This window comes from Equus asinus, chromosome 29 (assembly GCF_041296235.1).
Source record: "Equus asinus isolate D_3611 breed Donkey chromosome 29, EquAss-T2T_v2, whole genome shotgun sequence".
Taxonomy (NCBI): Eukaryota; Metazoa; Chordata; class Mammalia; order Perissodactyla; family Equidae; genus Equus; species Equus asinus.
The window spans coordinates 27,123,546-27,148,705 of record NC_091818.1 but is presented as its reverse complement, the minus strand read 5'-3'; the positions used below and the strand labels follow the sequence as shown (position 1 = coordinate 27,148,705).

Genomic DNA, 25,160 nt, shown 5'->3' with positions numbered 1-25,160 from the left:
GATTTATAGGGCCACATGGCCTCCCTGTGGCCGGTCATCTCCCCACGGAGAGCCCGGGAATTTCGAGCTATGGAGCCTCAGTGCTCTGTTGCACAGCCAACCTCAGTGTTAACCAGGGTCTGGTCAGCCCAAATTAGGTTCAAAGGCAATGGGGAGGCTTGGGGCTCCTTCTCCTGCCTTGACCATTCCTGGATAAGGAGATCTTCATACAGAAATATGGCTAGTCCCTAGGACCATGCTCCAAGTGAGAGGTGGTCATCATAAACGATAACTAGGATGAAAGAAGACTGGAAGACTGATGGCAGAGAAGGGAGGGGATATATATATACAGGTGTCTGCTGTTGCTGACTCTGGGATTCCAGCCTACTCAGACCTTACAGTCCATCCTCACTCAGCCACCAGGGTAAAATAGAAATCAGCCTCTGGGTTATCAGAGGGAATAGTTAGGGGGGAGGGGGTGCCCTTTCCAACCCCAGGCTAGTTTATAAGGAAGGATATAATGGGTAGGGAAAGATCTGGCAGAGGGAAAGAGAGGCCTGAGCAGCAGCCACAGCCCCCAATCATTCTGAGGAACTCATCCTCATTAAAGAAATCCTTTGTATGATGCTGCATTTCTTTCCCAGATTTGTGGCGACCACACTGAAGGAGGAGGCAGCAGGCAGCTGCGGTGGCTGCCGCTGCTCATGCAGGCATCCGACAGTATGTCCCCAGCAGCACACTTGGTGTCCCCAGTGTGAAGAGCCCAGGCCTTGCCCATTAGGCTGTGACTGAGAACAATCCCCTCGCTCGAAGCAGCCTCCACAGTGACTACCCCAAATCCCTAAACAGATTCCTGGACTGAGAGAAACATAGTTCATAGCATGAATGTCTAAGGGCTGGATTTGGTAGAAAAAAGAACAGAAAATCACACCCAATTCTGAAATCACTAACCAAATCCTGTGTGGGAGTGGGTATTTGTGCCTGTCCATGTGACAGTTTCATACATTCGTACAGAATGACACTTCCAAAATATTTCTCCCCTGCACAGCACCAAAGGCTGTCTTTACATCCTGCTGTCGTGAATCCACCTTCTGTAAACCATATTGTGCATTTTCCCCTGGATTTTAATGAAAGAACTGTGCGAGAGTGACTGCTTTGTCCCAGAGCTGAAAACAAAGACTAATACACAGGAAGGGAGCAGCCTTTCCAAAATGTACTCTTCTCTGATTTGGGAGGCAAGCTCCTAGAGTGACCAGCCCATAATTGTGGTTGATATTTAATCCTCTTAGCACAAAGGCCCATCTCTTCACTATGCAGAAGCACCATTGAGATATGACTAACCTTTGGAGTTATATCCCAAACTGGGAGTCCGGGGGCTTAGACTTGGATTGTCGAGGCCTCTTCTAACCTGAACAAAAAGGATCTGAAGAAAATCACATTTTTTTCCCCTCGCAACAAAGCATTCCTAATCACTTCAGCTTGTTGGTGAATTTTTATTCCCATGTCCACTTGGGGTATTGAAATCGATCGCTGCAATATTTAATATATTACACTCCCGGGGTCATCTCTCTCCTAAGACCGAATTCTCTCTCCCTCATGCCCTCAACTCAGCCTGGTTTCTACTCTCCCACTCCCATCTGTCCAGGCGCTCTGTTTTTCTGTCCACATCACGCCTTTAATTCTCAGCCCAGCCCAGCAACTTCACGTTTATTTTGTTTTCTGGTACAGAAAATACTGAAAGCTCTAGGCAGCAATGCACTTAAAAGGGAAAATGAGGAGCTCCGTAGATTGGAGAAAATTAACCTGCCACAAACAACCTCATTAAAGAGCTGCCTACCAAGAGTTAAGAATTAATAGCAAAATGGATGGGAAAAAAAACCCTTGAGTGAAGAGACCTTAAAACCGCTTTTCCTGAAAGGTGCATAATTTACAAGCCCAACCTAACATTCGGTTTTATTTCCCTCTCCTAGTGACCTGTCCCATAACCTTGTAATCCACTGTGGGGGCGTTTTTTTCTTTGGTTCCTTTCTTCTTTTTACACACCCATAGGTTTGCAAGTCTGAACACTTTCTGATATTTTTGGTTCAAAAATGCACTTAAATTGTTTGGGGCCTTTTAATTTAGAAAGACACTTTAAGAGACTCCTGGAATACCCTTTGGGAATTGTTAGATGATTTGAAGAGTGCCCTTAAAAGAATTGTGTTTGGATAGGAGGGGGCATGGGGGACTCATGCAGAAAGAAGCATGAAAAACCAGAGTGAGGACATCTTGTAGATTTAGTGTTCTGATGGTGCTGTGGCTTATTCTGCACGTGAAGTTCAAATTTAAGTAAAGCCCATGTATATGGGCTGTAAGTTGCTTTTCTAATGTTTTATTGGGCATTGTATTCTATATTGGCATTTTATATGCATAATCTCATTTCAATGCAGAGCCGCATACTAAATCCTGGGGCAAGCAGATGAGAACGCGGTATGGATATTACACTCAATTTTATTGGCTTCAATGAGACTTTGCACATCGCGATTTCCATTGTAATGGCTTATCTTTGGCTACAATTTTACACATTGACATGCTATTCCTTTGGCCAGGATCCTGAATGAAGAAACCGTGTCAATGGAACAGCCATAATGATTCCATTCACATTATAGCAGGTAACTGGGATCAATGGTCCTAACAGTATTTATAAAAGATTTCCTGCTTTTCTTTCTCTTAAAAATCATTTTTGCACTTCTTTTTTTCTTGAAGGAGCTCACATTTAAAATCGCCCTTGGAGTATACACTAAATTATTGGTTCAAAATAGGAAGAGATAGGAAATTCACAATCAGGATGCTTCCAATTCATCTAGAAATCCTTCCATTGTGTCAGAATATTATATGTAGCCACATGTTATGTAGGATCAGATTCTATTCAGATAAACCAGCTAGAGATTGATATAAAGGACAAGATCTTAGAAGCCCTGGCAACCTCTCTGAGTCTCAAAATAAGTTATATTTTCTTCCCATTTAAGTTTTACAAAATAAGTTCTATTTTCCTCCTATCCAATAGTAATGTTAAATTACAAACCACAGACTGAATTGTGTAAGATAATATGAAATGCTGACATTTTAGGGAAAGTAGATGTTTCTGGGGTCGTTTTTCTAAAGACGGCAGGAGTGTATAACTAATTTCCTAATTTACCTTTAAATTTACTGTACATAAAGATGTAAAAAGATTTTTTTAAGTGCAAGGATTAAAATATCTGTATTTTCTTAAAATTGTATAAGCAGCAAAGCAATTGAACAATTCAAATGTTAACCAAGCTCTTCTACCTAAAAATTTCCTTATTTGGGGGGGGGAGAGAAAAGCACCACTTCTCTTTTTACATTCAGGTAAGAAATACTTGTAGTAGTGATGTATACCCTTTTAATTCTCAATCATATATGTTTAAGGTTGATTTTAAAAGTCTTTATTATTAACAGAAAAAATCAAAACTGGCCTTCTGAAGACCCATTTGCCACATGATGTATCTAACACTTGGAGCAAAGATTAAAAGCATCTCTTCATATTTGCATCTAGCAATGTACTCCATGTTAGAACCAAAGCCATGTATTTATAGAGTTGAGCTCTCCTGGTCTTGAGATACACGCTGTCTTTTATAGCCTAACTGGAATAGCTCTGCACATACAACACAAGAGGCTGGGCAGCCCCGGCCCCTCACCCCAGCAAGGAAGCTCAGGGTCACTGCAGGCTCCCACGCTGCTTCTGTCAGCATTGGTTTACCCCCTTTCCACCTCTGGAGAAAGCCTGGTTAACTATTGGGTAGAGTAGCAATATTGGTATTTCCTCATGAAGCCTTCACCTGGGTGCAAGGGTTAGGTAAGAGGAGGGAAAGAAGAGGAAAAGCTGAGAAGGTGAGAGAAGAGAAAAAAGAGAATATCAAGGGAAAAGGGGAGAAAGGTAAATAAGCCTGGTCATGGTGATTCCTACTATATCATGCAGGTTTTTCTTTGAAGGGATATGACTACTAGGCCTCTGGAAGCTGAACCTTCCACTGGTCTACATATTTGGATCCAATGTAGAGGAAGAAAACTAACCTTCCACATTTGCACCCCTCACAATCAGAGTATTCATTTGAAAGGGAGGAAGAAAGAGAGAGAGCGAGAGGGACAGGAGGGAGAATGAATATAAAATGTGCCTTTATTCCTGGGAGATCCAACAATCTAGGTCCTTTCCAGTCATTTCAGAGACTGGAACCCTTGCCTACTGACCAAGGTGTGGCCTTAAGATCTCTTACATATCTGTGTCATGTCTAACTTTCAGAGGAAAGCGGGAGGGTTGCTGCCTAAGCTTAGTGCGCTCTCTTCCATACTGTTTTTCCTCTCTACTGCTCATCACTTATCCTAAGTGTTGTGTTGTTCCTGGAGCTAACTTACACTGATCTTAAAGAGGGCAAGCACTAACAATGGAAACTATATTCCAACCTTTCGGTGCCCTACATCCTACATGTGCTTGTCCAACGGCCCAGTCTCCAGGAGACTTGAGTTTGTTTGTTTGTTTTGATGGCTTGGGGAAGAGGACGGGCAGCCACTCAGATGATTTCCCTTCTATTTCCCTCCCTTCCTTCTGAGCGTCCTGGCTCCGGAGAGCCTTTGCAGAACTGTGAGCAGTTGCTCTCTGCTAGACCCACGATATTTTAGGGTCTAAGTCTATTGACTGCTAAGCCTCTTCCATCCAAAAGGGTCAAACACAAACATATTGATGGCACTGATTAGATGAATAACTGGCTCTTATTGCAGATCCTCTAGGCTGCCTGCCACTCCCCACCTCTTTCTGTCTTGCTCCAGTCATCTCAACTGAAGGAAGATCCAGGAAGCAGGAGCTAAGGAATCAGGGATGTCCTAGCGTCCTAGGTACTTGGCCGAAATGTTCTTTTCCGACTACACACAGACACACACAGAGACAGACAGACAGACAGACAGACAGACAGACACACACACACACACACACACACCCCCCTACGGGCAGCAGGCTCTCCTAATTCTCTTTTGAAATTCCTCTCCCTCCACCTCTCTGGCCTAACGTCCCTTGTAAGGGGACAACCACTGCCCTTCCCCCAGTTAGGCACCAGTCCGCCCCGCAGCCACGGCCGCAGAAGAATAGAGAGCTCACTGTGTTACAATACGGACAGCTCGGCTCTGGGCAAAGAAGTCGGGGGAGTCAAGTAGTGGCCCAGGAGTGGGTTGCTCCCTGACCAGTAAAAGATTTATCCAACTGGGCAAACGTTTTCTGAGCACCCACTATGGCAATTTTAGGTGCTGCTGTTAGGTCCTAGGAAGAGAGAGAAAGAGGCATGGCAGTCAGCGACGCAAGTGTGACAGCAGACCCGCATGGAAGGCATTGACAGGCGTTTAACTCCACACGTTTTGGGGTCGTGTTTTTCCAAACGCACTGGAATGATCTTTAGGGAAAGCCAAATACACATGATGAAAACATCCTGTTTTGAACAGCAGGGACGGTAGAACCGCAGTTACTGCCCGCGAGTGAGTTCATCAGTCAGGAAAGGGGCCTGGGAGCCCAAGGCTTGAATTTGGTGAATTCGTGCAATTTGGAGCATTTCGACTTAGTATTGATCCCGAAACTCAATTTTGAAAACACCCTCCATCGCAGAAGTGTAGGTTGTGTTATCCCAGTATTTGCACGCATCGATTGGGCTAAAATAAAATGCATCATACTCTCCGCAAAGGAGGAAGAGGCAGGGACAGTCACAAGAGGAATAGCAGAAAGTGCATAGTTAATATGGGCTGTACGCGAATCCACGAAACAAGTGCTTTAAACCCAGGGGGATTGCACGTAATAGCTAATTTGGTGAGAGTGCTAGAGTGCGCAAGCAGAGGGCCATCTTAGAAGGGAAGGAAGATAGCTGAACATGGGTTTTTCTGACTGGAATGAATATTTCCTTGTGATTTGCATTTGCTAAGGTCCAAACCCTTACGTACCGTCCACCTAACGCAGGTTTTTCCCCCCAGTGAGCTCACGGAGGAATTATCCTCCCTCCGGCTGCACGGTCAGAGCGGCGGAGACGCTGCTTTTCCCCGGACCCACTGGGTCGTAGGTCCTGGAGAGGCCGCGGGGCCCAGCCCAGGGCGGCGCTCTCCGCCCGCCCTCTCGGGCCTGCAGGACCCGGCGGGGTCCTCGCCTCCAAGTTAATCCGAGGAACCCAGCGCCGCCTGTTCGCCCAGACCCTTCCCGGGTCCCCGCCGGCTGGAAAGAGACCTGGAGGAGATGGGAAAAGGAGATAGGAACATCTTAGCTTAGACTAAAGAAATCCTCTTCCTTGTTAAAACACATACACACAAACCCCCAAACCGCTCCTCTTATTTCTCCTGTCTCCTAGTCCATTTCAGGTTTCTAATGATGAGAGCGAGAGAGAGACCGCGCGTGAGAGAGAAAGGGAGAAAGAGAGGGAGCGAGAGATGGAGAGGGAAAGCTTTAAACAAAAGGCGAGGAGGCGCAAGCAGGGGTCTGGAGCTCTCCATCGGGGGCCGCTCGGCCTGCAGCCTCTCTAGCCCCCCGGCCCGGCACTTTCCGGCGTTCCGCAGGCTTGGCCGACCCGGCCCGAGCCCGCGCTCCACGAGGCCGGAGACCTGGAGACAAAGCCCGAGAACCCAGCCCAGCCCAGCGCGCTCGAGCCGGCGCCGAGGCCGGCCTGCCCGCCGTGGTCGAGGCTGTGACCGGAGAGGGGCGCTGGGCCGTCCGCCTCCCCGCGGCCCTCGCCGCCGGGGTCGCCCTGGCCCGCGCCGTTCTCCTCGTCGCACTCAGCCAGCTGCTCTGGAGGCCCGCGAGTTCCAAAGCCGCCTGCTCGTTCGTGAAAGCCGGGCGAGCCTCGCCACTTTCTTCCCCGGCGGAGGCGGCGTCTCCAGGGGTCGCCGCTGCGCTCTCGGCCGGCGTCCGCTTCCGCGCCGGCCTCCGAGGCCGAGCGGCCATTTACTGCCCTCTGATTGCGCCGAGGACCAGGTTAGCTCATAAAGCCTTTCACACTCAACAATGGGGATTTTCTCAACAATTAACAAGAAACAACATAATAAAGCCATTTACAAAGACCTTGCTATTTACTATAAATTAGGCACTCTTTAAGAGACCAGTGCGTAATTTCACACACTTTACAACTGGGGCTGCATTTTAAACACCCGGGAAAACAAGCTCGGTGCACTTTCCTGTGACCCATCTGCGCCACACCTCTGTTTCCCCTTTTCCTCCAGGAGCAGCTTTGTCTGCACTGCTGCGCTCCAACCTCCCCAACCCAGAGTGCTTTTCCAGGTCACTGTCTCGCGGTTCCCGTTTCCAGGTCATCATTCCACTTTCAGACGCACTGAGAGGTTCCAAGGGACAGGGACCACGGCGCCAAGGAAAGCAAGACTTGCCCCCCTGCCATTTTCCCACTTTGGGAGTTCCGCCGGGCCCTGGCCCCGCTGCGCGCCCTCCCCAGAGTCCCGGCCTCTGGTCTCAGGCCACTTCCCAGGAGGCGTCCGCAGCCATGCTGGCTGGCCCATGGGGGCGGGAAGCCCCATCTCGCTGCCACTTGCGTTCCACTCATGCATTTTGGAGGCCTTGGCCAGCCCTCCGCCCAATGCACAAAGCTGGGCCCCCTTTGCCCGGGAAGAGAGATGAGGCCTGGGCTAGAAGGTGAGAAATGGCTAGGCGGTGTGTGCGTGCGCGGGGGGTGGGAGATGACTTCAGAACGCACAAAAGGAGCGCAAAGTGGGGGAGGCGGTCCAGTCCCCGAGGGCCAGCCGCGCGCCCTGTCGCCCCCTGCTCCGGGTGGGCCTGGCCAAGAGGCCGCTGGACCGTGAGGCTGCGCGGGTGGAGCTGCGGGCCGCGCGCACAGGGGTGCGGGCTCCTGCGGCCGGGGAGCGAGCGGGTCCCAAATGCAGAGGAGAGCAAGATCTGGGCGGGAAAAAAAAGTCACAAAGAAATTTGTTTGCCACCCTGCAAAATGGCGGCATTTAAACATCTTTCTTGGGGTGGTGGCCCAGGCCAGAGAGCTGCGAGCTGCCTGGGGTCAGCGCGGTGGCCACAGCTCGGCGCCCGGGGGAAAGCGAGGGGGACAGGGACCCCGAAGCCCCCTCGGCCCCCGGGCTGGCCCTTCATCCGCTCAGCCGTTCCCTGTCTTCCCTCCCAGCCGGCCAGCCCCAAACCCCGCGCCAGCAGCCCCTGGACACTGACCCCTGTTTACAAACACAGCCTGGGGGCGGGGTGGGGCCGGCCGGAATGCAGGCTGGCGGGGTGGGGGCAGGCAGCTCGCTCCCGAGGACGCCACCAGCAGAGAGGAACGAGGAGTTGGTCCGAGAGAGCGGGCCCGGCAGCTGGAAAGGACTGAACGCCTTGTTTTTGAAACTGTCAATTCCCTCAACCCCTATTGTGAGGGCTTCATGCAAAACATCTCAGGCCTTTTAAAGTAGGAGCTTGTGAGGCCGCCACAGTTTGAAAAGGAGCGAGAAAGGAGCGGGGGCCTAGGGCATGGGCAAAGAATGATAGCTGGGCCCCCCTCCTTTTTTTTCCCCCAGCACAAGAGGGCCTGCCAAACAGGTAAAATGCAGCCCTCCCCCACCTCCTAGATCTGCCCTACTCCCCCCAACCCCCCCCACCCCCAAGTTAGTTTGCAGAATGCCCTTTGGCCTAGGGAGCAAACCAAAACCAAAGCTAGCATTGAAAACAGTTCTTCCTTCCAGGGAAAGGGAAAATCCTGGGGAAGACCAGGGTGACCAGTGGACTCCCTAAGGTGGATGCCCTGTTCCTCCTTGCCAATTTCCTGAAGTTAGTTGATGGGGAGCCTTTAATCCCCGCCCCCCCCATTTGGCTCTAGGGACTTGCGTTTTCACATCCTTTTCAGCAGGAAGTTATTTTCAAGGTGAAGCAAAACTCACCACATTTTCTGTCTTTTGTAGATGCGAACGCTTTATTTTTTTTAATTTTTTTAAATATTTTTACCATGGAGGATTTTTGTTTTTGTTTTCTTTGAGGAAAAAAAATGCTTTTGAGGAATTAGTCTACATCTCTTCCTGCATGCAAACAAAACTATCTTTCTCATATCAGCAGAAACTTGCAATTCTTGTGACTGGAACTTTGAGGAATTTCTAGACCATTGAAAGTCACCCAGACACGGATAAGATAAAAATCCACACACCAGCCCATCAAGTTTGTATTATTGCTGTTTAGTGGTGGCTCCTTGTTGTTGATTTTAAAATAAACAACCATTATTGAGATTACTCCACTGTAATCAAGTAAGCCAGTAGAAAAGAACACCCACTTTAAAAAGTAAATAGTTGAAAAAGAGCAAGCTGCATTTTCTAAAAAGGCAGATAACCTGACTGCGGAAGACAGAGTACACACATCTCTTAAAAAAATAATTAAATCTTCATTTCACAGTCTCATCAGGAAACTACTTTTACAGGAGACCAAAAATAAGCTTGTTTTCCCAGAATGTCAGAGAAAGAGCCCTTTCTTGCATTTTCCTTATGTCTGTGAATGTTGAGCTTTACACACAGGAATCAGTGACCCTGGAACCATATAGTGCCTTAAAAAAAAAAAAATTCTATCACCCGAAAACATTTAAATGTAAAAATGCAATCTATCAATGGAGGTAACGTTTGTTTTTCTCTCAATAAGGCTTAACTTTTTGAACAAATGGGACAGTTATAGCATCTTAGAAAATCTAGACATTGTTACTAATCACAAAACAACCAAAATGAAATAAACCTACTGAGAATAATTCCCACAGCAGAATGGGAAAACAGCTAAGGGGCTACCAGAAATTGAAAGAATACCTTGTCTTTGTAAGTTACAGAATACTATCTGGGACACTTTTTTAACAGAAGCCCCAACTCAGGTTTTGCTGTGGTTGGCTGGCTTGTAGTAGTACTATGGGGTGAAATTTGTGTTGACTATTTAATTTCTTTCCTTTTGATGGTATCACTGTAATGCCTGGGCCTCCATGCTGCTCATTCTCCAGCTCCTATAAACTGAAACTATTGATTCTCTGAGGGCTGGAGACCAAGAGTCAAAGCTGGAGGCCGATATTTTATGTCAGAAATTCCATAGGGTATATTTGTTTTAAATTGTGCTTATTGCATCTCGTGGTCCTCCCACACCCAAAAGATCTGCAGGCTTCAAATATATTCTCAATTTATAATTTAGGAACAATGATTCCATAACCAACAAGAAAAGTACTAGTCTAAATGTAGCAGTCATCAGACTTTGAACTTTCTTGACTTAGCAGTAATTAAAGAGTCAAAATTACAGACTTACAGTGTGTGTATGTCACACTTTTTACGGATTGATTTTGCAGGACAACTCACTGCACCCAAATTCTGGATTGCCTTTAAAAAGGAAAGGACTCAGACTGAGAAGTCAATTGTTCAGCTTTTTAGGGCTTTAACTGTAACTTGTACTGGTCTTTGGAATTATACACAAACATGAATTCAAGGATAACATCCCCCAATTTTTGCCCTGACCATATCTATCATTCCAATAAAAAAGGATCCAGTGAACCTACATCTGGCAACATTCAAGAAGGAAAGGAAGGGAGGCAGTTCAAAGCATCTGTTTACTCCATCTAAATGTATTTGGATGGAGGTATTCTCAGCCTCTGTCCTTTACAATAAGGGTAAAACCACAGAGCATATACAGCAATTAGGGCTGAGACCATCCAGATCTATCTGAAACATTTATAGACAAAAGAAAATTCAAAGGGAGTAGGAATTAAAAGGTTAAAGGAAAGAAAAGAAAGGCTGAATTTCCATGAGAAATAGTGACTTAAATTCACACAGTAAACATTTCGTTGATGTTTTGTTTTGTTTTATGATTTATGATCTATAGATGCAACTTCTCAGGTCTAGGATGGCAGAGATCTGAGACATATAATTTGTTAGACGAAGGGAGGTGGGCCAAAAAAATTATTAGATTTCACCCGCATTAAAATAGCAATTGATCTCTGCTTCACTTTCTTAAAGCTGAAACTTTTTACACTTGATTTGTGACAAGTTTGTAAAGTTTTGTTGTTATTTAGGAAGAAATCCACCAGCGTTTTTGCACAGAACCTGACTGGCCTCATCTCATGGCATTACAACAAAACACTACACCCAATAAATGCATTTCTTTCAGGCAAAAACATTACAAGTGAAAATGTCAGCAAAACCATTCATTCCTGTTAACCGTTCTTCAGTCTGGAATAAGTAGAAATGTATGGAACCAGGAATTTTAAACAGTGTTTTTAATTGAAAATAAAGCTAAAGCATGCTTTTCAACAGTGCAAATTTCCATAATTTTGATTTACTGCTTCCATCATCACAACATAGCACACCAGCAAGGCCCTTACCAAGGGCTAGACCCTAGCTATTTGCATGTTGAACTACTTTGATTTTAAGTGCAAATATAGATAGTCACCTCTGATTGTCACTTGCAGTAGAAACTCTCCTGCTCTATACACAGGATGGTCTGAAAACAGAAGTTTAGAGAGATGCAGAAAAAGTAAAAGGTAATAAAATCCAGGTGCCTGAGTTCTGGTACCAAAAAGTCCTGAAATAACTGTTCTTTTTCATCTGGGGTTTCTTACAACTCTGACCTATTTTACTTTTCTTGGTTGTATTTACTGCTTTGTCACTCTGAAGAGTCAGACCATAAAATATCCTGCTATTAAGAGAAATAGTTTAATTGTTTTGCAAGTTTAAGGAGTCATGTTCAAACCACAAGATAAGCAGGACAATAGTAAGAGTCACCTTATTTAAAACCTTTGGGTGAGAAGACAAAAAGGACTTTTCCAATTGTAAGGAGTGGCTGTAAAAGTAAAATCACACCCTTTACAAAAAAAAAAAAAATACAATCTCATCTTTATTTTACCCAGTATCTATGAGGCAGTTTTTAGCATCATTCAATCAGGACTCCCCAATCTTTCCACTCAAAAAGAAAAAAAAAAATTAAGTGCAACTACTCTTGGAGAGGGAATGAGGGGAGAAAAAGCAAAAGATACCCCACAAAGAAGAGCTCTAGAAAAGAACATTTTGGGCTCACAGAAACTTCTCGCTACCTCGCTGTGTAACCATGTAACCTAACAAACTTTCACTGAATTAACAGTTACACCTTCAGGTCTGAAATCTAGTGCATAAACTTAATGGCTCATTGTAATATTTATTATTCAACCTTTTGACATTTATTTGTAGCAGTTGAATTGAGGTACCGGTGCAGTATTAGCATTGAAACAGTAAAGTGTTCCAGCTCTACCGTAATAACTGAGTTTTACTTGAGTCTTTAGCCTGAAGTAGTCTGTGGAATGTAAACCAACCCTTCTCCCACCCCGCCCCCACCCTACTCCAAAAAAAAAAAAAAAAAAAACCCGCAATGGAAAAAAAAAGTAATCCGATTTCTGTCTTCAAAATGCGATAAACCAGGACTCCAAAAGGGGTGTAACACATTAATGGACTTGTACAAACCATCCCGTGCAGTTTACAACAAAAGGAAGGTAATATGGTTCAAGAAAATATCTTCCAAAACACTTTTATGAATTAAATTTCCTGAATTTGTGACTAGGTGGGAGAGGTATTGCAGAACCGCCCAGCTGCCATTTCCATATAGGATGGGCCTTGTGAGGAGGTTGGGAATCCTTAGTGGTGTTTAAGGAATATGCAGGCCACAAATCCCCATCCTTCCCAATAATGAGGGATGGTGGACAAGGAAAATTTGCCATGAAATTAAATGGCCTTTTCACTGCTGATGCTACATTGCTGGCTACCTTTTTGCGTCTGTTTATAACTGTAAAATCATCCAGTGTTCCTTCATGTGTCTCAGTTTTACCTGTAGGACGAGGACTTCTAGCTGATTTCAAATTTGGTTTGACTGGAGGTGTCTGAAGGACAGGTCGCTTTCCCAGTACTAGTGTCCGGTAATTTTTTCTCACCCTGGCACCAAATTTATATTCCCCATCCTCAGGTTTTGGAGAACCTAAAGTGCATGAAAGGCCCCGACTCGGAGCCAGTGGATTGAAGGAAGGAGTTTCTCTTTCAGGGCATGCAAAACCTTCCTTGGCTGTGGTTAGCAAGGCGTCCTCCTCTTTACTTTCAGTCACACTGTAAAACTCACCCTTCGTATCATTGCACTCACACTTTAGCTTATTTGTAATAAGGTCAGGTTCATATTCTTCATTAGCACTACTGTCTTCTACTTTGATTTTAATATTGTGCAGAAATGGCAATGTCTTGTCGCCTGTGTCAGTGCAGGGGTTCTCGGCCTTCGTGGCTGCTGCTGCATCCACCTCAGGATCGGTTTGCGAAGAGGGCAAATCCGTAGCATATTCTGGACAAGGAGGAATTTTGGAATCTTTCTCTGAATTTGCTGCTGCTCCTGAAGAAGCAGTGTTGAAGAACCTAGCAGCTATTGTGTTGTTATCTGCACAGTGTGGAGTAGGAGTTGCTTGTAGGCATTTCCTAGCCTCTCGGAGTATTCTTTGTTGTGGAAATGCATTGTTTGTCTTTGGGCTAGGTGAAGAGGCCCCCTCCGCCAGGCAGTTAATTGTCAGGTCAGTTCTCTTTACAGTACTGGAAATTTCAGAGTGTGGGAATGTAATCTCAGATACCCTATCGTTCCTTATCTCTGTGAAACAACTCCCCAGGCTGGCCGGGCAGTACACCGGAGACGCTTTGGGGGCCCAGCTCTGCAGATTCCACTCCTCCGGCGACTCCGCTTTGACACTACTCTTGAGGTCGGGAAGTCTGCCGGCATCCTCGAAAGCAGCGGGTTTGGTTGCAGCGGCGGCGGAGGCCAGATGGTACAAGAAGTTGGCCTGCGCCTGCACGCTGGGAGGCTTGCAGAAGCTGGTGCGCCTGAAACGGATGCTCTGCACTGACACTTGGCTGGAGCCGGAGCTGGAGTCCGACTCCGTGGACGAGTCCTCCTCCTCCGAGCTGACTTCACTGGAATCTGAGGCCCCACTGCCCCCCTCCTCCTCTTCCTCCTCCTCTTCCTCCTCCTCCTCCTCCTCTCCCTCCTCCTCCTCTTCCTCCGAGGACACAGAGTTGCTGGAGCTGGACAAACTGGAGCCAAAATCTGAGTCGTTGGCTGCATGGTCCGAGTAGGAGCTGGACTCGGAGTCGCTGCTACAACTCTCGGGAAAGCTGCCCAGATGGGGCTGCGGCCGGTGGTGATGAGGGGGGTGGTGATTCTGCTGCGGCTGCTGGGCCCGGTGGTGGTGGTGGTGGTGGTGGTGGTGGTGATGGTGGTGATGGTGGTGGTGGGGAGGCGGGCAGAAGCTGTTAACCAGATGAAACCTCTCCAGGCAAGTGGCCCCGGCGGCCGCCGCCGCCGCCGCCGCTGCCGCCGCCGCGGCCGCCGCCTTGGCTTTGTAGGACCTGGGCAGGAGCAGCAGGCGGCGGGCGCCGGCGTGCGGCGCGAGCAGGCAGTCCTTGGCGGCCCCGCGCTTGCGCCTGCACCGGTAGGTCAGGCTCACCGGGCCTCCCGCGCCCGCCGCCGCCTTGGGCTGGGGCCCGGCCGCCTGGTAGTAGGCAGCGGCGGCGGCGGCGGCGGCGGCGGCAGCGGCGGCGGCGGCGGCGGCGGCGGCAGCCGGGTGCTTGCTGCACAGCAGGCTCCGAAAATAAGCAGGGTCCGAGTGGAAAGCGACGTAGTTTCCCTGGAGCGGGACGGTTTCATAGTTTAGAGGGGGTTTGCAAGGCGAGCGCACGATTTCCGGGTACTGCGAGCCCGGGTACTTGCTAAAAATCTGAGGTAGATGGGCGGCGGGGCGCGCGGCGGCGGCGCCGGGGCGCGGGGACTGCGCGCTGATTGGCAGGGGCCGCGCGGCTCCGCTCAGGCCCCGCCAAAGTTGGTGCTTGTCCTTCCAAAAACCCGGGCGGGGGCTGGCGGCGGCGGCGGCGCGCTCTGGCGGCGGCGCCTTTGTGGCCAGGTCCCGGCCGACCTTCCTGCGCTTGGTCTTGAGGACACGCTCGGTTTTGCAGGAGGTGTAGAGCGCTTCCACGTCTTCCCGGGAGATGAGCGTGCATTTGGCGGCGTGGAAGGCGATGCTGTTGATTGCCTTGAGTTTCCGCAACTCCTCCAGATCGCAGTGGTGCTTTTTCACTTTCAGATGATCCATGCGCTTGTGCACGGTCGTCCTCGGGATGTTTTTCAGCAGATCCGTGAAGACTTGGGAGAGGGCAAACATTTGCTTTCCTTTAATGATGAGGTAGCCGAGCCTCACGCCATCCACCTCTTCAAAACCTGACTTCAGGTCTCCCATCTCGGGCACTAAATGATCCCCACCATTTGCAGTAAATATATACGTGACGCATACATACACATGTATGTATGTTAATCCTCCACCAGATGCTGCGTGTGTCTCAAGGCATCCTGCTAATAAAATAACAAAGACTGTTATTCCCGGCGAAGGGAGTGCCAAACTCTAGGCGAAATTATTGGAAAAAAAAAAAAAACCATGAAATTACACTGACTTGATTCTTGCTTTTTTTTTGGTTTTCGTTTTTTTAAAAAAGAGGGAAAAAACCATCCGGTTTCTGATCTGCCAGTGTATTGGTCTAAGTCCCCGATGCAGATCAGTACCTGGGCCCCTCTATTCCTTCCTTCTCCATTGGAGCACTATGATAATGGAATGTGAAGGGAGAAAGAGAGAAGAAATGCAGCTGCTATTCCCGCCGCTGCTTTAGCTACAAATAAAATGACAGAGTGAAGTGAGCTCGTCCGGAGACACCTTCATCAATTAATTCCCCTAAAGCCAGCGCTGATTGGACACTCCTGACAGGTGATGCAATAAAAATTGATATTCCACCCCTTCCCCCCAAAATCTCCTACTAATTAGCATACCCTTATACTGCCACCTCCCCTCCCAAAGTAAATAATACAGTCGGTATATAAATCTTTCCATTAAACTATCGGAGCTCAGAAACAGCCTGACTCACAGACTTCATCTGAACCAGTGTGTGTACGCTTAAAAAAAAAAAAACCTGTATATTCGCCTTTAAAGGAATATTGCCTATTTTTTGCTTTACCGCTACAGCTATTATCATTTCAAAGAAAAGCATTTTTTAAACATTATCAAGCCTAAAGAGATATACCCCACCCCCTTTTCCTTTGGAAAATGGAGCTTAAGCGAAAATGTGCAGAATAGCCTGGTATTTCCCTTATGGGAGTGGGGAAGGAGAGAGGCTGGGAGCTCCAAAGTTAAACCCGCGCGGTGAACCACCCCAGTACAGACTTACGTTTTGAATTTCTCTCGATTTTCCTTTTTTTTTTTTTTTCCTGAAATGCCTTTTTATAACCAGAAACAAAGTTATTTGACCAAGGAGGCAGTTCAAGGCTCCAGCTCCGAAACACTGTAACAATTCAACTGGATTTTGGTTCTCTGCTGGGGGGTGGGGTGGGGAGGAGGTAGTTTCACGTCAGACCCATAACAAAGCATAGATAAGCCAGAAATGTGTACACTTTTCACAATTAACCAGGCTGGATTGGAGGCGGGATCGTCCTAGAGTCCCCAGCACAGCCTTTGCCAGGGTCCTGTTCACGACAGGTCAGAATTCCAGGGAGCAGATTGCTTGTGCAGCGAAGAAAAGAAAATGTAAAACGTCCAAGGTGTTTCCAGAGCTTTTACGTAATAACGATGAAAAGAAAGCGCTGATGTACGATGCAGTCTCTTTCAGTGGTCTATGATGCTTTTGGTTGGTAGTTTAAATGAATCTTTCACAACTCCCATTTTTTCCATGAAAGCCAAGCATCTGCTTTAAAAAAAAAAACACTTTGGATGAATATCAATATTGTTAACCTCTTCTTAGTCAGATTAAGGCATATTTTGGTGTCGTTTTCAAGGATATCCAAAATATTGCCAAATGAGAGCAAGGGTCTTCCCAGTTGCATTACCACGATCCCAAGGCGGTTTGTTGGCTGCTTTGCAAAATTCGGCAAAATCTTCTTAACTGTTCGGTGTTTGCAACTACAGCATAAATGCAACCCAGACATTTATATGTTTCCTTGTTCCTCCAAAAATAGACACATCGTGTGGTTAAAAGAATAAACGGATATTTCTGAGTCTGCAAGAAAAAATTGTACAATAATTTCTTCCTTCACATTCAAAAGTTCCAGCTTCTCCTTCTCTGGTCTGGCTAGCACAAGCAGGTATGGCTAAAAAAAAAAAAAAAAAAAAAAGAGAGAGAGAGAGAGAGATAAAAACAGGAATCAGACATACAAAAAGGTAGTTTGCGGGAAATCTCAGCCATATTTCCCCACCCCCACCCTCATCTCCCTTGTAATTTCCCAGGAATTTTGAAGAGAATTGGGAATTTCAAGAAGTGCATCCGGAAATTAAGGAAGTCTATTTAAGAGAGTCTGTAACTCAGAGGTTGGGATTTGAAAAGTCAGCCCTGGACTACTGTTGCACTCAGCACAGATGTAATCGCAGCTCTTCAACTTAATCAATGTGTGTACAAACCGCGATGTCTAGTTCTTGCCTTTGAAATCTAAGGCTAGCATTTCCATCCAAGAAATCAGAGCTACAGCAAATTACATTTTTGTCCCTTGAATGAGAGAAGGATCATTGAATGGATCTCGTGATATTTCAGGCTTTAAACGTAACCGAGAGGCAGCAATGAACAATGCCTCGTCACAGCTAATACCATCCACCGAGTTGGCTTCCTTTTGCATCTGGATCTATCACACCGCGTTTTTCTCTTTCACTTTCACGGGAGGCAAAATGCAAAAGGTTTAAGCAGAAAGCAAAGTTTCCAGGAAAAGCAGATGCTGGGGTTTGCTTTTTAAAGTAGGATGACCAGAGTCTTTCTATTGCCAGCGACAATAATGTCGTTTTAAAATTCCTCCTGATGCACTTATATACTGCCAGCCCTCTTCCTCCCACCCCACTCCCGTCCAATTCCCCTCCCCCAGCTGTAAGATTTCGACCAAAGAGTCAAACAGCCAAGAAATAGTAAACTCAGAAAAAGCCTTTGAGAAGATATTACAAAAGGTTGGCTAGAGCGTCCTTTTTTTTTTTTTTTTTAACCAGGTAGTTCTACTTGTTCTCCATTCCTATTTACATTTACACACAAACACACAACTCACACTCCTGTTCCTCCTGCACATGGCAAAGTGATTTAATAACCATTTCAAAATTACCCTCTTTTCCTCTCCCTTCCTCTCTTTTCACCTTTAAAATACTGGCAGTATGGGTGGTTTTTTAAACTAGTAAAATATTAAGTATTTTCTAAAAACTAAAGGTACAATCTGTTGGGTCAAACAGAGAAAAATAAAGGCCAGGGGATTTGGGAAATGTGTCTATATATACAATATATGTGAATATCCTTGTATGTGCACTTAGACACCTTTCCACTTATACATTTTTAATACTCCTATTACACATCTTTCTTCTTGTCTAATACATTCTTTTGTTCCTTTAACTTCCCCATCGTTGTGTGTGTGTGTGTGTGTGTGTGTTAAGGCGTGAGCGCGCGCATTCGCATGCATGCATACACACACACAGACACACACACACACACACAGAATGTGACAGACAGCTTTCTTGTGGCCATCAGCACACGTTGCATATCCGGGGTCTTCTCGAGGCTCATTGGGGGTCGATCCCGATAAAAAGATCTAGCAGAGGCCCCTGAGCGCTCACACATGAAAGGCAGGGGACTTTAAGATGGATTTGCATGCACACAGGGGATTTCGATCAATAGCTACCAACATTTATGGCTTAGATTATTAATGTGAAAGCTGGCCAAAAGAATGGGAATGAAAAATTAAAGGTGTCTGTTATCAATTATGCTTAAAGTTATGCAATAATTTACTTACTTTGCCTGGATGTGCAGATCCAGATGTATAAAGTACGATTCTTCAAAAGCCAGGGGGTTTCTTTGATAAATTTGTTGACCATGTCAGCCGCCTCTACAATCAAAGATGAACCCAATTCAGATGATGGACTGTATTCAGATTCTTTTTTAAGAAAAGATGTATCAGCTTCTATGTTTCTCAAATGCATATACGTATGTGGGTGGATATGCCCAGATTAACATTTATGTGTATATCCATCTCTGAGGGACCAGGGAACTACTTAGTGAGAATTTAGGCATATATATGATGGCATTGAGTTTGTTAATTAAATGTGATTATTTACTCAGTGAGGAATGCATAATCCACACACTATCAAAAAAAGTATTTTACCTTTGAAAACAAAGCCGCTTGCTAAAGAAAAATCCTCTGTGGCAAACATACAGATAGAAATATATTCTTAATGTCCACTTACTTTTGCATTTATTGTAAAAAATCAGCACTTTCACTTTTTAAAGTGATGGACTATGAAGATATGAACAGATTTGTCTTTACTTATCCTGTACGAATGTGCTAAATTTACCTTCAGATGTTCTATTTTAATTTATTTTCACCGTATTTTATGTTTAAATACCATTGCCATTCAGTCTGACCTCTTTCCTCTGGAGCGAAGTAATGCACACGGCATTTACAGTCTTTTAAATGGTTAGCTGGGAAATGCAATAGCAATTTGCAGGAGTAGTTTACTAATGGGGAAAGTTCTTTTGAAAACCTGAAGGAAAACCTGAGTACTTTTGCATTTCTACACTACAACTGTCATATAATTAAAGTATTGAAGAGCATTAAAATAATCCTTTTCCCTCCAAGCTTTCCTCTATACATACATAATTGAAATGAGGATCACCGCCCCCCCCCCATACACATCACCATCACCACCACCACCACCTAACTCTTCACCATATACATTTGTTTTAGTGATTGCTGGGCACATTTTGTTCAAAGTGAATTCAGACAGAAAAGACTAAGGAACATCATAAAGGCCTCAACAATGTAAGTATACTGGGTAGCAGACTAAAAGAAGCCCCTTGTCCTCTTAGCCAAAAATAACTATAATACTTACAACAAAACAAGGTCTAAAATAATATTTCATATGGCTGAATTAATTGAGGATATGGGACAATAAAATCTTGCATGATAGTCAACAGTTCCTTACCAAAATTTATCTACTCTCACAGGTTTCTGCTTTTGGGGAAGGGAAAATGAGAATGGAGGAAGAGGAAATGGCCTTAATTTATAAGGAACAACTTAAATGATAACTTAGTATATTTTCCTGATTTTTTTTTTTTTTGTCTCATCCAAAGAAATCAGGGCAAGTCTCCAAAAGGGCCCATCCTTCTGTTCATAGGCATTTAAAAATCCTGTTTTTAACAGAAGTTGGGGACACAGAGTATATGCCATGTTGTCTACTGACCCATAATCAAAATGCGGTGACCTTCTACCCTTTTTTTGCCCCCTGACCCATCTTGAATTCAATGCAGCCTTTATAAATTTGCAAATCCTTGGAGGTAAAGGAGTTTTGGTGAGGCTTTGTTCTGAAAAAGCCCTAAGAGTATGCTTTCTAAATTAGACAAAGGTAAAGCGACAAACCCTAGTGGACAAGGTTTTACACAGGTGAGCAATAGGCAACTCTTCAGATAACACGTATTGCAAGCCAAAAAGCAGTTATAAACATGGGAGACAAGACGGTTAGAGATTGCATCAAATTAGAGCTTGGTACGAATCATTTTCATGATGTAAGAAATGGTAAGGCCACAATCTTCCTGCTTTCCTCATCTCTAGGGCTGTGGGGGACCCTAGTGACCAAGGAAGGAATGGGGGGGAGGGTAGTAGAGAGAGAGGGGAGGGAGGGAGGAAGGTAAAGAAAGAAAGAAACGAGACCTGATCTGAATCTACAGGCACATTCCCTTATCTTTCCTGCTATCAGCTAGTTTAAAGGACACCATAATTATGATGGCGATAAAACAATGCCTGCTTATGTGTGCTGAATAAATAAAGAATGTTTACAGCTCAAGAATCTTTTAATTCCAATTAAACGCTATCAAAGAAAAGCCACTTTTCCTACTGAAACCGCCTTTCCCCCCAATTATCTTGTTTTGTTGCAATATTTTCCTATGAGACACCAGGGCCTCTCACAATTGATCCTGAATGTAGAAAAAAAAAAATCTGAGAAAGTAGAGTTTAACGTTGATATATGAAATAATACACAAATATCAAGACCTACTATTTATTTGGGTTGCCACATTTTCATTTATTTTCCATCGGGGTCAAATGTGTAGGAACGAAGTGATGACATTAAGTGTTGAGGCCTACCTATGGGCTGCAGAAGCCAGACTGAAATTCTGAGCACCCATGAGAGGAGAAGGGAAAGATAAGACATGTGGGGCCTGATGGTCTCTGGAAAGGGAATCCTCTGGTTCTGTTCCCCTGGCTTCAGCCCAAATCCTTCTAGGAGCACTGGAGCCAATCACTGTCTTCCACCGCTGCAGCTACTGGGCGCACACAAAAAAAGCGGGAGATCAAAAAATCCCAAGTTCGCATTTATGGATACACAAGGATCATTTCATATTCATGACTTCAGCAAATCACATCATAATCAGATTTAAACAAGGTTTGGGCAGTAATGCCCATCAGGCTGGGCACTAAACACTGACGAGTATCGCACACGAACCAGAAAAGTTGCTTTTTTATTTTGGAATCAAAGAGTGAAAATTCAGGCTCTCAACTTCGAAAAGCTTACTTTTCGCTTTTGAGGCCAATTTTTACACTAATAAATTTCAAATAAACGCCTCTCTTTAAGTCATTCCTCGATATTATTATTCAAACTTCTATTTCCTTCCTTTCTCAGTTCCAGTAATATTTTGTTTGTGTTTTTAAAAAACACATGGCATAACAAACATTATGGCAAACGTACTCGGTCCGTTAAATGCCCCTACAAACCTCCTTTTCCACTCCATCTGCATAAGTAGCCCACTGCTAAGCGTAAACTTAAAAACATTAACTTTCCTCGAAGAAATATCTAATATTTCTTGGCAAATTCTATTTGATGGTGTGGTACAAAAATACAGTGGTAAAAAATTTCAGGGTACTCGTAAGTTTTCTGGAGTTGCAGGCCCCTTTCCTTTTGAAAGTTTAGAGCTCCAATACCCTCAATTCTACTGGCAGAATTAGGATGGACTTAGAGGGTCCTAAACGTGACCGATTCACTAAGGCGGGGGGCTACAGCTTGCGGCAACGTGCTCGGCAACTTAATCCTACGCTAAAAGAGGGCAGAGAGCGAAAAAGAATGGAATACAAACTCTCCCGACATTCGTAGTTACTTTCAAGGTGGACTGTGTATTTAAGGCTGATGGGAACGTCTGGTTTTTGGAGCAAAAAGAAGAGAAGGTAAGTGTTTGTCCTTGTATCCACCACTTCGTAGAGAAACAATGAAAGAACAAAGGGAACCACTTCTCCCTCTGAACATTTTCTGCATCTCCCTCCGTTTCAAGCCCAAAAGCTTGCGAGGGGATTCGCTCTACTCTACCTTAAGTAGTTGTTGCTAGGCTTGTTGAACTAAGAATGAGGAAAAAGTTGAGCGGCAGCGTAAATATAGACTAAATAATAATAATAAAGGCTTTCCGTGGCGAACCTCCTCGCGCCAGTCGCAGCAACTTAAAGCAGAAGTTGCTAAATGCACGAAGGCGAAGCCCAAGAAATAAGCTTTACATTACAGATTTCGAACTCGGTCATGTAAATAGCCTTTCTTGCTGTTTGAAAGGATTTCTGCGCACAAAATGTGTAGCTGCTGTCTGTGGGACGAGAGCAGTGTACTGTTTAGGTGGAAAAATCTTCTCTATTGCTAGATGGAAAAGAATTTTTAAAAAGGGATTCAAGTATTGACGGTGCCGTTTGCTAATAGAAGAAATGGCAGCGGTGGCTGGGAAAGGAGATTCGTATTTAAATGTATTTGCTTTTGGGTACGGTGATTATCGGCAAGTCTGCCTTTGTGGGTCTGTGTGGCTGAATGAGTAAGTGACCGAGTGCCGTCGGCATTATATAAATGGATCGGTGTGTGGGGGGAGCCCCCAAAGCCGTAGAGCACGTGAAACATACATATTTTTACTGCCCCCCAAGCGGCGACCGAGCCCCCCTTTACCCCACCCCCAAATCCGTATATTACCTGCCCAGTTACAGTGACACATGTTTATGTTTATAGTCCTGGTTTGTAGTAGTGTCAAGAGCCGCAGCGAGAGGAGGGGGAGGAGAGAGGAGAGGGAGGAGTAAATGCAACCACCCCCACTTGTTGTTAAAGCAAATTTACTGCGTTATTGCAAGCCCGGTACGGGGGGCTGGGAAGTGAGTTGAGAGGAAGGGTAGAGTTGGGTTGTGTGTTGGTGGTGGAAGGGGGGTGGGGTTAGGAGATCCGGCGTGGAGCTACACTCTCCGGCGGCCCGGCAAAAGCAGCTCGGTCAATAGGGGAGCATGCTGGCGCGGTCGAAAACAAAAAGGTTCCTCCTGCTCGCTGCGTTCACGTGGGGGGCTCTGCACGCGGGGCTCCAGGGCCCTGACCTCTGACCCCGGCTCCTCTCCGCGCTCTCCCGGTGCCGCGCGGCCACTTTTTACCCAGGATCCCTCGCGCGGGCCGCGCTCGTGCCGAGCTCGAGTCCCTCTTAATCCTCCATTCCCCGATTTCCATCCCCTCCCCCCCCGCCGCCAGCCCCGGGGGAGGATTCTCCGGCAGGGAACCCCCGCCCCACCCCCACCCGAGAGCCCCGGCCGCGGCGAGGCGGCCGCAGGGAGGCCGGCTGGGGCGGGGAGTGCAGAGCTGGCCTCCCCTGCCGGGCCGGGCCTGCGGGGGAGGGGAGGGGAGTGAGGGGCAGGGGGGAGGCGGCCCACGGGGAGGGGGCCCGGGCGGCTGGCCCGCCGGGGCCTGGACCTGTTGACTGCTATTGGTCCGCCTGGTCCCGCGCCCTCTCCCTGCCCGCCGCAGCCCCGGCCCTTCCGCGGAAACGTGGGGAGGAAATCAGCATGGCTGTTCTCTCCGCCTCCCTCAACTTTATTTTTTTCTTGGAGGATGAGAAAACAAAGTAATCTCCTCCGTTGCCCCATCCTTTCTCATGAAGTCCCGTCATGCGCGGGCCCACCGCCCTCCGGGCCCCGCTATTTAAAACCTCCTCTGCCCCAGGCCAGCTCCTGTGCTCGGAGCCGCGGGCCCTCGCCAGCCCCGCTGCGCCTCCCCCCGTCCGGCCCGGCCGCCTCCCCAGCGAATTGTACTGCTGTTCTTCCCTAGAAGCTCCCTCGTCCACCTTCCACTTTTTTTCCGTCCCGGGAGGCGTCAGATAAAACCTCTGATTTGCTGCGTGCTGCCGGACACATCCTCTGCCCTCTCGTCCAAATGCATTGGATGGAGAGTTTAAAATAACAGTCTTTAAAGGAGGAAATAAAAAGAGAGCGGAGAGTTCCTTTGCCAGTTTGGACGACAGAAATGCGTTAAAATAAAATTTTTTAAAAAGGATGTCTTTAGAGTTAAAAGGGATTTGCTGCATTTCCGTCTAGATTTTGAGTTTCCCGAGGAATATTTTCCGGAGGGAACTAGCAAATTAAAGTGAAGGTGGAAGCGAGACATCTCGACCACTTCTGAAAATAAAGGAGAAATTTACAAAATGTATTCGCGAAAGAGCGGGCTGGCGTCCGCAGCGAAAACTGGAATCGCCGAAGGAAGCGCCGGGGGGCCGTAGGCGGAGGAAGGCGGGCCGGCCCGGGGAGGAAGGAGGCGCGGCGGGCGGCGGGGCGCTGGGCCGCGGGCCGCGGCGCCCGGGAGGCCGGCTGCGGCGGGCGGTGCGAGCGCGGAAAGGCCGGCGGGGCGGGCCGGTGGGCGGGGGCCGGGCGCGCGGTCGGCGCGGCCGAGGAAGCGGGAGCCGGCTCCTGTCGCCCGGCCGCCCCCATTGTTCGGCCTTCGCGCGCCTGCTCGCCGAGCGCGTCCTTCCCGAGGGAGGGGTCCCGCGGTCCACCTGGACCCCCACCCCCGCCTCCCCGAACTCCAAGGCTTGGGCCGGGCCGGGTCGGCGCGGCAAGTTTTATCATCAGCCTCGGCCAACGAGGGCTCCCCAACTCCAGACCACGTAGTAAGGAGGCTTTACAACGTGCCTCTGAACTGGAGGAAGCTGGGCGAGCCTGCAGCTCCCACATTAAAAGAAGAGGGAAAGCAGCCCAGATACGTTTATAAAGTGATAACTAGGTAGAGACAAATGTGGGCAGTTTTTTCTGGACCCGGAAAGCTAGAGCAGATTATATCATGTGTTAAATATCTTTGAATGTATGGATTCGAAAATGAATGCCGGGGTTCAAA

The 25,160-nt window shown here is 46.8% G+C and overlaps 1 protein-coding gene across 3 annotated transcripts; it reads right to left on the bottom strand.

Moving 5' to 3' along the window:
- Nucleotides 1-8,901: 8,901 nt before the first annotated feature.
- SKIDA1 (SKI/DACH domain containing 1) lies at nucleotides 8,902-17,134 on the bottom strand. Of its 3 annotated transcripts, none has more exons than XM_070501167.1 (2): nucleotides 15,451-17,134; nucleotides 8,902-15,349 (listed from the first exon to the last, which is right to left on the bottom strand). In XM_070501167.1, the coding sequence occupies exon 2, from the start codon at nucleotides 15,237-15,239 to the stop codon at nucleotides 12,510-12,512; it is 2,730 nt and encodes a 909-aa protein (XP_070357268.1). In that variant the 5' UTR covers nucleotides 15,240-15,349; nucleotides 15,451-17,134; the 3' UTR covers nucleotides 8,902-12,509. The 3 variants fall into 3 exon arrangements, with proteins under 3 accessions (XP_070357268.1, XP_044618339.2, XP_070357269.1); XM_044762404.2 differs by having other exon boundaries at nucleotides 8,902-15,352; nucleotides 16,216-17,134; XM_070501168.1 differs by having other exon boundaries at nucleotides 16,216-17,134.
- Between the last annotated feature and the right edge of the window lie 8,026 nt (nucleotides 17,135-25,160).

What these genes read in the sequence shown, in the direction of transcription:
- SKIDA1 (XM_070501167.1), bottom strand. Translation starts at nt 15,239, where the DNA reads ATGGGAGACCTGAAGTCAGGTTTTGAAGAGGTGGATGGCGTGAGGCTC.